Consider the following 15,492-nt stretch of genomic DNA (forward strand, 5'->3'; position numbering starts at 1 on the left):
TGAAGAACTGAAGAAAACGTTTTTTGTTTGAATAAACTTAAGCTATTTTTGTCATATTTATTTTCTGCTCTCTTGCAAAGAAAAGTACAATAAGATTCCTGGATAATTAGATTTAATAATTGATAGCTGATGCGAGCAAAACTCAAGTGTACTGAACGCTGAAGTTAATTTAAAAGGTGCTTCAACATGTTATACGTTTACAACTTTCATTTGTTTGCCTTTCAGTAGAACTTCGAAGGATAAATGTCACAATACAAGAAGAAAAGATTTTAAATGATTTACCTTGGTCTCATTCTATTGCATCACAAAAACCTTTCAATTTTAGCAACAAACTACACATTTTAATACCCGTTGTGATAGTAAAATATCTTAAATTGAAAAATGTAACCCTTTTTTTGTAGTGTTTTTTATAATTGTTAGAGGCATGCAAATCAAATAAAAAATATCATGACAGAGAAAATGTTGTTTCCACACAGAGCATTTTAGTCCTAAAGCACAGAAGCAACAGGGAGGCTCTGATCCCAGAGATATAGTGAAAAACATGAGATGAGGAAGAAGAATTAAATCAAAATAGTCTTACCTGGATTTGCTCTCACTGCTCGTGCTTTCATCCTCCCAGTGGGGCCCCCCAGCCCCGCCCTCGCAGCCCCCGACTCCCGATGAAGACGAGGAGGAAAGGGGGCGAGAGGATGAGGAGGAGGAGGTGAGGGGCCTGCGTGAAGACAGGAGGAAGACTGCCGTCTCCTGCAGGGGAGGAGAGGGGTGGCAGGTTGGAGCCTCCACTGCTGACTCTGAGCGTGGGAGAAAAGGGAGGGAAGGAGGAGCAAGTAAAACCAATAAGAGTTTTATTTATCCCACAGGGAGCAATTATGCAGGCAGCAGTGCAAATAAATGTGGGAATTTACATCAATGAGCTACACAACCTGAAGAATCTGCAGTGACGACAGAGAAGAACAACACAATCTGACCTTTGTTTGCTCTTAACTAAATCCACAACAAGTGTTGCTGGTAATTAAACTCAATTGCTCCCAGAAAACAGAGCAACAGCTGATGCAATGGGGGTTATTTCAACGTGTTAACCCAAACAGCAGCTTGTTCAAATTGTCATGCACAGCCGAACGGTAAAATATTAATAACTCTCGGACTTTTTTCCATTTTCTCACATTACACCACCTGAAACCTTTATGTATTTTAATGAAACAACAGTGCAACTGCTCCACAAAGCAGCGTAATTTTTCTGCTAAAGGGGACTTATTATGCAAAGTTAACATTTAGCACATTTTCATATTTCCATTTGGGTCTCAACTGCTTCTAAAAACAGCCCAAGTGCTTAAGAAAAAAAAAAAAAAAAAACTACCCAGCCATTTTTTGGCAAAAAGTTTTTGTTTTCGGTCTCTTGAAAATAAGCCGTCATGAGCTCCAACACATTTGATCAGCTGGTTTTACTGCTGTTACAATGGCTGCTGGCAAAGACAAGTGTTTTGTTGTTGACTCACCATCCAGAAACCGGTAGGTGTATTCTTTTTGGTTGTGCAGTAGGCTCTACCAATGCTTTTCAAAGATTTAAGGTTGTATAATTGTGCATCTGTTTGCAGCCATTTTTACTTTAAAGTGTTGGAGGTTGTGGCCAGCAGCACCTTATTTGGATTTAAAGTGACAGAAGACCTGCCAGAACTGAGCTGACTAAAATCTCATCATATGGAAATAATTTTGTGCAAAATACAAAAAACATGTTTTCTATAGACCCATCCGAAGGAAGCATAATTGGTCACCTTTAATAAATTGAAAAACAAAAATGCATTACTTTGTGTTGGACTACCAAATAAGTGAAGTACAGTAAAGTTTGTGTTTGTAAAATCACAAAATGGGAGAAAGTGGAAGATCTCCTGACTGCAGAGTCAATAGGATAAGTCTTCAAATTATTGTGACAACAAATGACATGTATGGATGATGAGATTTTAACCCAAAATATACTGAGTATAAATACAAAGAGATTCTGAGAGTGATAACATGCCTCTATCTTTGTAGTTTTACCTCCAGCGTCAGCACCGAGCGGCGGCGAGTCGTAGTTACAGACCACCGTGGTCTGGGATTCGCTGGAGAGCCGGCTGCCCGTGGACTGGTGCAGGGGTCGGCTGCGGGACGTGCGGTGGCTCGAGCTGTCCGTTGACGAGTCGGTGCGTGTGTCGCTGGATATCGATGGCTCCCGACCTGAAAAACAAAGGAGAGGCCACCACTTTCAGGTACTACTGCACACTGACCGTCCGTTTCCAGTCAAACAAGGCCAGCCTCCAGCTGCAAACACACGCAGAGGTTAGATTGTAGCACTGAAGGTCAGAGCATTTACAGCTGAATCATCTCATGCAAGCAGCTGATAAAGGCGAAGTAATCCCAGCCGACGTGGAGCAGGGTGTTAGTCTTTGCTATACCTGAGTCCTCACTGTCGTAACCAGCCTTGCTGCTGCAGTGCTGGAGCTCCAGCTGCGGGTTGGAGCCAGTACAAGGGTTGGGGCTCTCCTGCAGTATCACTGGCGTCCCACGGGGGTCAGCGTAGAGCAGCAGCAGGGGCTGGTAGTGGCCTTTAATACAGCGCGACACTACGTCCTTCCACTTTGGGCCGATCTGGAGATGCAGCAGGGGAGCACATGCACCAAAGGAGAGACAGACATAGATAAGGTAGGAATACATCTGTCTGCATTCGCATAGAACTTTGTGCAAAAGCGAAAAGTAGAAGGTCAAACAGGGTCTGTGCTGACGTGTGTCCTGGCAGATTTAATCATCATGTCACACTCTGTCATTAGCTCAATCATCTAATGTGATAAACAGTGTGAAGTGCGACTGATAAAAGAGTCAAGGACGTCTACGTTTGCACTAAAACTCTTGCTTGAATTAACACAAAATATTAGAACAGGTGCAAAACCTAGATTACAAAAGCTAAGCCTAAAATAAATCCCCAAAATAAAACTTCAACACCATTTTTTCCCCTCAGGTTCCTCAGTAAAGCAAAGAGCCGGGCCATGCAGCACTCCAACTAAGACACAGCAGAGTTTCTGTCCTTTCTGCTCTCACCGGCTCTGCTGAGGATGCAGCAGATGCCGTACCGTGCAGCCTCCTCACTCTGCAGCACGAGAACACCCTCCCCAAAAAAAGACTAAAACTGTCTCACCTCTTTGACGTGGGCGTCGTCAAAGTACATCCACTTGCGTATCTTGGTCTGGAAGAAGAAGGTGGAGTAGTGCTTGCCGTAGTAGCACACCATGCCCACCAAGTAGAGCTCCGCCTGGCGAGCCCTTTCCTCTGTCACACGGTAGAACAACTATGGAGAGAGATAGAGGAAGAGGAGGAGGAGGAGGGAGCAGACAGGAAGGGAGGGGGGACATCAGGGGAGAGGTGTGCCGTAGGCAGGAGGGGTGGCAGTGAGGGGGTGATGGGGACAGGAGTTAATATGAAAACAAGGACATTTTGCTCACCTAATAGATGGACTGCGTGTGAGAAGTTTCTTGTACGAAAACTGAACCGTGCAACACGACGCAAGCTACAGCTTTTAAAGCAGAATGGATGCGTATAACTGGAACATGACCTTCTGAAGTTGTCTTTTTTTTTTTTCCTTCCACTCACAAATAAACACTACTTTGTGCTGCACGCTTTGGGTGCATTCACACCAGTCATGTTTAGTCCGTTTTAATTGAACTCTAGTTCGTTTGACTAGAAAGTCTGGTTTGTTTAGGGAAGTGTGAATGCGCAATCAAGCTCTGATGCAGAACAAAAAAGTGAACTGTGTCAATCTCGAGTCGGTTGAAGTGAATGCGTAATATGGTGCAAGCGACCAGAGACTGCTACAAAACAGGGAGTGAACGACAGCACAGAGCATTCTGGGTAAATATAACCAAAACAAACGTGAGTGTCTAATGCTAATGCTCGTGGTCTGTTGGCAAAGACAAAAGAGAAAATCCTACAACTGCTAAAATCTGACGCTCTGACGCTACTCTATTTTTGTTTGTAAAGATGAAAGTTGCGCTCATGTCTTCTTTTGAGGTTTTTATGTCATTTCCTTCAGTCGCTCTTGGTCCCACGGCAAGGGAGGAACAGGTTTGGATTGTTTGACAGAGCAGTGTGAAAGCAATCCGCACCAGCTGAAAATGTAGCAAACGTTGCAATTTAGTTTACTGGACCTGACAGTCTGCCAGATTATCAGGTGCTAAAACACCCCGTCACGTTAAATCAAGGTGCAATGGCTAAAAACAGCAGTCTGTTCTCCACAAACAGACACAGTCTACCACTGGGATAACAGATAAACATTTCAAAACTGGGAATAGGAATGGGATATCATTGGCCATTTTATCTGCATCAGTAAGCTGCATCTACTGCAGTGAGACCCATTCCAAAAGGTTGAAAATCTCGTTAGCATGCAAAGTGTACTTTAAAGTGCTTGTGATTGCTATATTTAATTGCACTTTCCTTTATACCTCCGGGTATGAACTAGTTTTAGATCTATGAGGTGATTTCCTCCTTTAAATCTGAAGAGGTTTAGCCCAGAGCCTGTTTGGCTGTATCAGTCAGCATTTACCATCCTCTTGAATGATGATTGGTCAACATGTTTATTTGTGAAAGGGTGAATGGTTCGTTTACTTTCATATTTAAACACAAACTCTTTGGTGCAATGGCATATTAGGGCCATTGTCGATAGAAAAAAGGAGTACATCTGTGCCAAAAAAACTCAGAAACTTTTAGATTAATTTGTGAAAGTTTCTAGATAAAACTTGGAAATTTTTTTTTTTCAAAAAACACATATATATATATATATATATATATATATATATATATTTTTTTTTTTTTTTTTTTGGAATTTCTGATTTTTTTCTAGAAAATTGATGAGATTAATCTCAAAATTTCAGAGTTATTTTGGTAAATCTACAATGGCCCTGATGCCATCGTACTTTGTTGCTCTGATAAAGGCCTCAAGCTGAAACTCGATCACCTCCAGGTCCGTTGACTTCACAGAAGTCTGGTTAGTAGCTTTAATAGTACTTTTATATAGCCTGAATACACAGGCTGCAAGCTTCAGTTCTGCAACTCATTAGTGCTTGAAAGGTCAAAAAATAATTTTCACAGTGCAAATCAATCTTTTTCCTGGCAAACCCTGGAGAAGTCACTTTGCAAGAACACAGAGTGTGCTACGACTTTACCAGCTGCACCCAGAATGCTTTCTCCTTTTTTTTGCTAAATGACTCATAGAAATAATGGATAATCAAAAATCTATTTAATATAGCAGACTATTTGTTTCAGCAGCAAAATGATCCAATCTAAAGAATAAAAGAGCACAGAAGTGTTTTTGGGAAACAGGTGCAGAAGACAGGCAGACTGAAAGTAGGAGCTGTGGCGGGAGGAGATGGGAAGCGAGAGGCAGATGGATTCCCTTTTAACTGCTAAACACAAGAGATAAATTCAATAGATGATTCCTCAGATTTGTACCCAACTGCTAGGTTTCATCCCGCAACCGCAGGATGAAAACGAGGGAAGGGAGAAGAGACAGAATATGAAGGAGGAGGAAAAAACTTGACTCACTAAAACACATATTCATGTTGACTAATCCATTATTCATACATATCATTTCAGAATGCTGCTGGAGACGCTGCAGCCGCATTAAAATGCATCAACACTACTCAGGTATGACACGGAGTATCAGAGGTCAAACATGAGAGGTGAGTGGGTGTTTGAGAGCGGAGTAAAAACCCACAGGAGAAAAAAGATGTTTGCAAATCCGGCGTTTTTCTGTATGTTTCTTCATTCGCTGGTTTTCCAGTTGGTTTAAAGAGACTGACCCTGCACATTCAGGACTTAAAATCTGTGTATTTATCTTAACACACTTGAAATAAGACAAACTTACAAGTAACTTTTCAGCACAACATAGGAGCTTGTTTTAAGTCAGTAATTCCCTACTGATGAAAAAGTATAAATATATCACTATAAGTGAAATAACCTGCACGTGGAACAAGACATTTTTCCCATATTACAACTTATAATATGGGAAAAAAAACAGTCACGCAGTGTAAAAAGCGCTCCCCCTCCTATTGCCACACACTGCCTGAGAGAAGAGTTCAGCACCTTTATCCAGTCTATGCAATAATTTGGCTGTTTGCTACTGATTATCTCAGCATCAGTGGGAATAATTGTTGTTTATTTAAAATAAAAGTAACTAAATAATATTCCATGTTTTTCTTTTACATTTGTGTGCAAATACCATGGTATTGTGAAAGAGTGGTATTTTTACTAAAGGTTATCATACAGTGAGAATCTTGAACATGCTCTTTATGCTGCAAATCTGTTCATTTCAAATAAATGAAATAAAGCTGTCTCTTGTTATCTCAAATCTTTGAGCTGTTTGCTTTTACTAAAAGAAGAAAAACTAATTTGCAGCTTCAGAATAAAAAACTATAATTATTTAGAAACCTTATGGTACCGGCTTAAAACTCGACTGTTTCTAAAGTATTTTGTGTTTTGCAATAAATCCCACCAAATGTTCATTTTTAATGTCACATGTCACATTAATTTCATTGCCACCCAGTATTTATTTATATTTTTTATCAATATTTTGCTTTGGCATAAAACAGCTTATATTGCAAAATATGTTTTCATGTTATTCTAATGATGATCTAAATAGCTGAATACGAATTTTATCAACCGAGATAAAGTTTTTGCTTACGTAATCAGAAAGTGAAATCCATATTAGAGAAGCACAGAAATATATTTACATCTCTACAGTTTGGTTCTCTCACAACCTATATCATAACTTTAAAGGACATTTATGATCATTTTAAAGCCTTTCCTTTTCAGCTTTGCTTGGTATTATAGTTTATGGTAGTTATATTAAATTATTAGACAGAAATAGAGAAATATGAACACAGCTAAAACTTAAAGAGTGATAATTTGAAGCACCGAACTTGTGCATCAACACAAAACAACTCAATAAAAAAAACAAAACAGTTATTACAAAGTCTGCAGCCTGGATACTTTAATGTATACATGAAGCTTGGAGAGCTAACCGACCAGTAAACTGTTTAGATTTAAAAGTATAAAAGGCCCAGTCTGCTTATATTTCACCACAAAAGTGAACGAATATCATCAGAAATGGTGACAGCATTCTGTTTCTCTCATGAGGGTTTAGCTGCTGTCCGCTAATCTAAAATATAATTCTGAGAGCAACAGCTGTTTGCCACTTAGATACTAAAAGAAAAACATCAGCAGCTAGTTTTGCTTTTTTTTTACCCTAAAAAAGTACCTAACGCTAATGCAACATGTGTTGTATGAAAGATAAGAAAATACTTTGTGTTACACAAAAAAGTTGCTACTGCTAACGATTGATAAAGAAAATAATTTTCCTACACATTAGACTTTATGCTCAGAAACGTACGAGACAAAAACATGTCATAGAAAATAATATGAGAATAAAGTCATAATAGCACGACTTTATTCTCATAATATTGACTTTACTCTTGTATTATTTTAACTTTATTATCATACGGCTTTATTCTTTTAAAATATTATTACTTTTTTGTAGTACGATTTCATTCTCATAACATATGGCTTTTCTTATTGTCATAACTTTTGTTGTTATGACTTTTGTTTTACTACTTCCTCGTACTTTTGTTGCAGAAGTATGTTATAAAACTATGCTGCTTTGCAAAACTGGGAAAAGGCCAACGTGTTTATTTCATTTAAGTTTTTCAGGTTTCTTACTCTGAAATATGATGATGAATGTACTTTAACCCCAAAAAATGTTTTATTAATTTCATTTTTGGGTACTTTAACCCAAAAAGAATATTTTATTTACTTTCTGTGTTTAAATAATAGCTTTTAATAGAGGCCAAAATTCAGCTCCAGAAAGGGTCATGAATTACACCAATGCAAAGATTTCCCTATACTTCAATCAAAGCGTTTATGAATATAAATTGAAAAACACAAAGAGTGAAAAGGTACATATTCTGGAAAAAAAAACATCCAGAATCTTTACGCAGAAAGCTGTTTGTAAAGCAGCTAAAACATAGATGGTTAATTTCTACTGCAGTCCAACACAATCACAGCCATAAACCTACAACTACAGACATTAACGGACCTGACTTGCTGTTTTTTTTTTTTCATTTCTACTGGAGTATTATACACATGTATCCATCAGCTTGCATGCATTTGCTCATGTGGCCTCATGGGCATTATGTTAATAGTTAATGGAGAGAGCAAAACGTGTGCAACGTGCCGCGTGAGCCTCTTACATCTCCCAGACGCAGGCAGGTTCCCAGGCTGTGGATCACGTCCTCTGCTAGGTCAGAGTGGTCCGAGTCCCACACCAGCCCGATGGACACGATTTCTGGTGAGTTCATCAGAACCCGGCGGATACGCAGCACCTCACCACAGTTACTCTGCGACGAAGAGAGAAAGGATTAATTTGTCATGGTGAGAAACAAGGGTTGTACTTTTTGTAGATACAGGAGCATTGAAAAAAACTATCAAAAAAGAAATAAAGGTTGAAACTCATAGAGTCTGTAGATACAGAGTGATAAATTTGGAGAAAAATGTTCAGTTTTTTAAAAAGTATAAATATTACATAAGACCAAGAAAACATGATTTTTAGCAAAACTACCATACACTGCCTGGCCAAATAAAAGTCACCACCTGCATTTGACCAAGCAAATCCCAAACTGCATGGGCGATTATCCTTTAGCTGCAACCGCTGCAATGAGTAGCTATTCATTTATTAAACAACCATGTTGAAAGACACATCCCAGAAGTCTAGAACAGTCAAATCACCGGCATCAAGCAGAAAAAACACATAAGGCAATTAAAGAAAAAACTGAAATTGGACAGAGATGCATTATTAAAATCTGGAAGGATACCGTGGAACAAATATGGTCGGGAAAAAAACCCTGAGCGGTGATCACTTAAACGTTTTGTTAAACAGGTCGTGTGATCTGGTGAGTCCAGATTTACTCTGGCTCAGATCAAGTGACCCATCATGCCTGGTGTCTCGTGTAGAAGCCTGTGTGGGCAGCGCTATGATCTGGGCTGGGGTTTAGAAGATATGAGCTTCATTTGCTTAACCAGAACAAATGAAGCTCATATCTTCCTGGAGACGCAGCTTCCAGTTTCTGCCTTCCACTAGAAACTGACCTGGAAAAGCAGCCGAAACGCTCAGTTCCTTTAAATCAAGACTAAACAGAGTTGGATTGGAACATTGATCAAGATATTTGATTCATTTTTGCTTGATAAATTTGACAAAATTTATTGCTTGTTAATAACTGGCGATGTTTACCGACGTAAAGCACTATCAACTTCCTTGTTGCTGAAACATGATACACACTTAACTAATTGAAGTACTGAAAAAATTATTTTTATTTATACAGATGTCCCTTGAGACCAATTTGAAGGAAAACAATGACTGGCATTACTTCAAAGAAGTTGATTTTCTGTTTAAATAATAGCTTTTAATACTTTTTAAATTTGTTTTCTGATTTTGTTTTAGATTTCTTACCGCCAAAGCAGATCTTACAAATTATCTTTATTTACGCATGGAGATGCACACAGGAAATAAGCAAACAGTAAGAGAAAGGGGAGCAGAGATGAAGGCAAGAGAAAAGAGATAATGAACGGATTGTAAGAGAGAACGACAGAGGGGTAAAAAAAAAAGTGCTGCGCTGAGTTGTATTTGTCCCTCGGGCCTTCTGTTGAGTTCAGATCCGTGTGTTCTGAATCCTTCCTTTGAGTCATGACCCACCGCAGAGCTGGTACAAACACACACACACACCCTGAAATAAAAGCCTGCGCGCACACACACACACAAGCACGCACGCGGGGCAGGGAAAGCGGATTCGGAAACAGCCTGAGAACACCCCGGCGTCCAGATCCTCTGCCAAACGCAGCACTCACACACACATTAAGCCCAGTCCCGCTCAGAACACTCCCTCTGTGGGCAGAGAGCCGTCCTGCACTGGCACCAGACATGGCAGGAAGGTATTTTGCCAGCGTCTGCTTTTCACTTCCCAGAGTGAGACACGAACACAGGCCGGAGGGCGGCAGCCGAGCGGCACAGCGCCGGGACAGAGGCTATCTGTCTATCCAGGACGCAAGGTCGGCACACAGCCTCGCTCTTTTATCGGTCGGGATGAGTGATGTGACCTACAAGTAAAATCTTTGACTTTTCCACGCCAGATCCGATTGTAGTTGATTATCCTCTCTTTTTTTCCTCTTTTTGAAAAGTATTTTCAAAAAGTGGCTTTTACTTCAGTCATCTAGTCTGTGAGTTGAATGACGGAGTATTGTGAATTACAAGAATATTAGCAGAACAAAAACACTATTCTACCAGACAAAAAGTTGTTTTAACTCTATAAGGCCTGAGTTTCAAATGTCTGCCTGTATATTTTTGCTTATTTTAATTGTATACACAGTTCTTTAAATATCCTGTGAGTAAATATATTTGCTCATTTATCTATAACAACTGGAGCTTTCAATATATTGCAAGTCATTTTCACAATTTAACGTCTACTAAAAGAGCACCCCTTAGATTAATTTCACTCCTTGCTACAGCAGGGTGAAATTACCGTAATAACCCAATATCGACTGGAAAGCGCCCTTTCAGAAACTGTTGAAACTTTTCAGACAGCGCAAATAATTACAAATTTGGCTGGATCGACTGCGCCACGTTTGGTCTGGAGGGGTTAATGAGAAAAAAGGCTTGATAATTACCCAGATCTAACTTTACCACCTCATCAGTCGTTTGCACAATCATTTCAAAGTCCTGCTGTTGATAATAAATTGATGCTGATGTGTTAAAAAGTTAAGTATTTCCTCATCTGTAAAACCAACACCAAAGTATAGCATCAAGAGATGCTGGACATTTCTCATTTTAATTTTTTGTCAGTTTTTTGTGTAGGAGTTCTCATGAAATTACGACTTCATTCTCCTAATATTACGACTTTATTCTCGTAATATTTTGACTCGTCGTACAAATTTTAATAATTTAACATACTTCTTTGCAGAGATTACCTGAATTCAACGTCCAAATAAATAGAAGCTGTAAAACAAGATGGTTGCCCAGGATGCACTGACATCACTCTCAACTATGCAAACCCAAAGAGTACATTTTTGGGGAAACAAAAAAAATACTGATTTACAAAAAATTACACCTTCAAATACCAAAAACTCAATTAATAGATACAATTCAGTGTTTCCCAGATGAAAATTTGCTAGAACAGTCATCCAGCAGCATTCTGTATTTTTGAGTTAAAAATGCTTAAAGTTGGATTTGAAAATATCAGTAGGTAATTATGTGTTATCAGAAGACATTATTTACAATACCTAAACACCAACTAGTCTCAAAAAGAAGCAAACATAGAAAATAAATAAAAATATGCTTGAAATATACATTTCATCCTAGTTAAAGTGTCCAAAATTTTCTGATCATTTGTGCATGACTTGTCACTTTATTTGCTGAAGTTGTTAGCAAATAGAGACAGGAAATGGTTACAGATTCTGACCTCTTCCTCCGTTCATATACTGACCCCATCTGGCTCCCAACCATTTCACCAGAGACTAATTGGTCTTTGCTGTCTGTTACTGGTGTACAAAAAAAAATATTATAATGAACAAACACTAAGCCTGGTGGGCGCCAAGTAAAGCCTGGTGGCCCGCCAGGCTTGTAATACACTTGGGGAAATCATGAAACTTATTCATCCAGTGACTGTGCAAACAGATTTGTGGTGCTTTGTATTAATCAGTGCACACAAAAAACTAACAGCAACAAAAAAAGTGTTGCTCTTGCAGACCTTTCGATATGCAGAATTTTCCAGACGACGGCGGGTTACATAACAGGGCTGTTTGTCAAATGATACCATAGCTATCCACAATGCTGATTGTTGCATCCTTCAAAGGGAATAGAGACGCCGTGGTTCCTGACAACCCAAAAACCTCCATAAAATAAGACAATCTCACTTTTATCAGTCTGCTGACAGCCAAGCAGACTGCTGATGTAGGTCTGAATCCAACATAAAAAAACACATCCTGTGTGGGTTTTCACAGGTTCAGGTGACAGATCCAGCTTGGATGAATTTTTAAATCTTATTTTTGCTTACACCCGTTTTCCTCCCTATCAGTCATGGCTCCGAATCTCGGAGAAATAAGAAGGAGAACGGCTCTTTCCCGTGTCCTGCTGATGAGACATGGTGTAAGTACACCAGCTATTTAGGCAGATTATGGACCTTTTCTCACAAAGGCAGCTTGCAGACACCATTATCATGCAGGGCACAGACCGCCACGGCTTCTCATTTCACACATAATTGTTGGCTGCAAATTGCCGTTACGTTTGCGATGCCGACTGAGCATGTGCAACGCTCAGAGGTCAAACACAATTAGGAACAGTTTTTGAGACACTTATTTGCTCTGATGATAACTTCACTGCTTTCTCATTCGAAGTTTAAAAATCATCTCCTGAATAAACTCACTGAAGGATTAGTGTTCTTATGCAGACTTTTACCCATCCCATAAAATAAAGATGTAGCTTAATAAATTAGTATATAAATGAAATGAAAATTAATAGATTTCAGTGAGTCAAGAAGTGAAAAAAGGGCTTATTTCTGATAACTTTGAAGATTTTGATTTACAGCTACTAAAAATGTTAAGTTTAACTTCTCAATGGTGAATATTAATACAAAATATTATTGTGTTAATGTAGAAATTGGAGTGACTGTCCACATGAGGAGTTAGCTTGGCTGTTCTATGCAACCATATCAATGGAAAGTTGAGTTGAAGAAAAAAGTATGGTGGGAAAACCACAGCTTTGATGGGCCGGTGAAGCAAAGCCCATTCAATAAGTTGTGGGAGATTCACAAGATGTGTTCTGCACCTGGAGTCTGTGCATCAACAGGCATCACACACATATGCACTCTGAGTTCAGAACATGCGAAGTTCAGAGAAGCAGCAAAAACCTCAAAAGCTCCTTAAAGACTCTACAGGCCTCAGTTACTACATAAAACATGATGACGGTTTAAAAAGTTGCATCTGAATAACCAAAACCTCTAGAACAATGTAGAGACAAGAGAAAAGTAGAGATGTCTGATCATTATGAAGATTTAAAAAAGCAGCATATCTGCAGAAACACCTCATGCCAGCTATGAAGCACAGTGATGGAGATGCAATGATTTGGGCTCGTCTCCTTGCAGTAATTGAGTCAAACATGAACTCTTCTGTTCTAGAAAAATCCAAGACCATCTGTCAGACAAATAAAGCTTGAACTGGAATTGGAAATTGTCATTTTAAAGACAAATTTCTTTACAATAACTTAAGAAACTAATGAAGTAAGTTTGCATTTCATCTGGAATTCAAGATCTCAGAGTCTGCATGAAGAGCGGAGAGACAATAAAATCCACATTGCTTCAAGTCCACTAATGGTCATTTGTTGGTGTTGGTCCATTGTGTTTTATCCTAATTTAACAACTATTTTTTCTCCCCTTAAACTGATCTCCAACTCAACACCTAAACATGATCTCCTACTGTGAGAAAACTGATAACTATGGATTAGTGTGAAGAATACCTCCAGTAATAGAATTTAATGGAGGAAATGAAAAGAAAATGCAAATGAAGTGCATGTTATGTAACACACAGCCGTCAGGAGAGAAGAGGAAAACAAAGAAATTATGAAACTAATTATAAAAACTCATCATCTTTTTAATTTGCCCATTAGATTAATTCGTCCATGCACTAATTTTATCTAATAAATGTTAACAGTGAGCATTTAAAGGGACAAAAGCATATTTGCATGGCAATGTTTTACACAGTACGCCTGTTAATGTTGTTGCCTATATTTAGTCTGGTTTTACTTCCTTATACAAGCAAGCTATCATACAATAAGAAAAACTAATGACAACCTATTTTACGCAAAATTATCAGAACATATCAATGATCCTTTAATCCTTCTAATGAAATTTCAAATGTGCAAAAACACACAACAGATTCAACATTATTTAACAAAAATATGTTAAAAACTAAGTTGCATCTAGTGTAAATGAATCACAACACATCTGGAACAACGCAATTGTTCACATAAAAGCAAAGAAGAGACATTGGCCTTAATGGACAGAATGGAAAAAAACATCAACATAAACAGTCAAATCACCCAGAAAGCACGGTGGTGGCAGTGTGATTATTTGGGTTTCTTTGATGATTTAGATCAGTGTTTCTCAAACTTTTTCAGGCTGAGGACCACTTAACCCTTTTAACAAACACTCACAGACCACAACATCTTAATATATAAAACCTAAAATGAAAACATTAGTGTCTCAAGTCACTTATTGTTGTCTTTGGTGCTGTTTTTTAATGTGACTGGTGTGTTTTTGGTTATTTACAGATTCTGAAAGTGTGGATTCTAAGCTTTCCTAAGCTTTCAAACACATGGAAATAAAAAAAGAAGCTGTTAAGTGTTGTGTGCATTAATAACATTTTAGGACTATCTATAATTTAAAAGCATAATAAAAGAAAAATAGACTTTAGCTGCTTTGGCAGAAACGAAAAATCCTGTTCTGCACTATTAAATCTAACAATTATCCACCTATTTCTATCATTTGTGTATATTTATTGTATTTAAATAATTTATCTGAATCATTTTTAATTGAATAAAAATAACAATATCTGCTGGCGTGCGAGTAGAGCACCATAAGCAAGCAAAGTTATTAAAAAAAAAAAAAAAGAACAGTTCTCATTAACTGAGACTGAAGTCCCTACCTTTCACGGCACAGTGCCGTTCAAAAGAATCGAATCATGTGAACGACACATCAAAACTCTCAGGAAGTATGACTTCACTTTTCCCTGTTGTTTTCTTTCCACCGGTATCTTCGGTTTTTCTTTTGAGTGACCCGTCTTTAAGTCGCTTATCCGTTTTAAACACAATTCTTTAGTAAGCTAGCTATAGTGTCGCACTTTGAGCTGACGTCACGGCAAATCAACGGTCGTTTACATGCAGTACCTAGCGGACCACTATGGGGCGCCCAAGCACCAGCGTTTGAGAAACTGATTTAGATCTCCTCTATCTGTACACCGATACAAGCTGTTTCCTGTATGATAACTCCATGTTTTCGATGCTAAATATGGCTCTACAAGCTACGAGACATGTTCCTGTTTTCATTTCTTCTCTTTTAATAAGTAATGACTGTGCACTTAAAGGTTAATATTGAAATAATTTTATAACCTAAACACCAAATCATTTTGACAATTTCCTGATGCGTTAAACGTTAAAAATTAACAAGTGTGCAGTTCAGAATATATTGATCACCTAAGGTAAATAAAAAAGCTAAAGCAACACACAAAAAGATCTGTTGTGCAAACAACTAATGTTGAATAAAACTAGGAGTTTTATTCTATTATAAGAAATAAAAAATACCTCAATTACAGATAACAGTTTTGCATCAAGTCTGCTGATCAGAAATGACTCTCTTCAAGTTGTAGCACTTAGAT

The 15,492-nt window shown here is 38.3% G+C and overlaps 1 protein-coding gene across 7 annotated transcripts in view; it reads right to left on the reverse strand.

Annotated features, from left to right (window-relative positions):
• usp54b (ubiquitin specific peptidase 54b) overlaps nucleotides 1-15,492 on the reverse strand; it is an 89,499-nt gene that overhangs the window by 22,332 nt on the left and 51,675 nt on the right. For all 7 annotated transcript variants that reach the window (XR_001421935.1, XR_001421934.1, XM_015016227.1 and 4 more), the window contains 5 exons: nucleotides 8,268-8,414; nucleotides 3,167-3,316; nucleotides 2,430-2,622; nucleotides 2,035-2,211; nucleotides 581-791 (listed from right to left, as the gene is read on the reverse strand). Coding sequence is in view for 5 of the 7 variants with exons in the window: in XM_015016227.1 (XP_014871713.1) it covers nucleotides 581-791; nucleotides 2,035-2,211; nucleotides 2,430-2,622; nucleotides 3,167-3,316; nucleotides 8,268-8,414 (878 nt within the window). In the remaining 2 variants the exon portion in view is untranslated. The remainder of the gene's footprint in view (nucleotides 1-580; nucleotides 792-2,034; nucleotides 2,212-2,429; nucleotides 2,623-3,166; nucleotides 3,317-8,267; nucleotides 8,415-15,492) is intronic.

This window comes from Poecilia latipinna, unplaced genomic scaffold, assembly GCF_001443285.1.
Source record: "Poecilia latipinna isolate Pla-1442-1.1 unplaced genomic scaffold, P_latipinna-1.0 Scaffold1994, whole genome shotgun sequence".
NCBI classification, from domain to species: domain Eukaryota; kingdom Metazoa; phylum Chordata; class Actinopteri; order Cyprinodontiformes; family Poeciliidae; genus Poecilia; species Poecilia latipinna.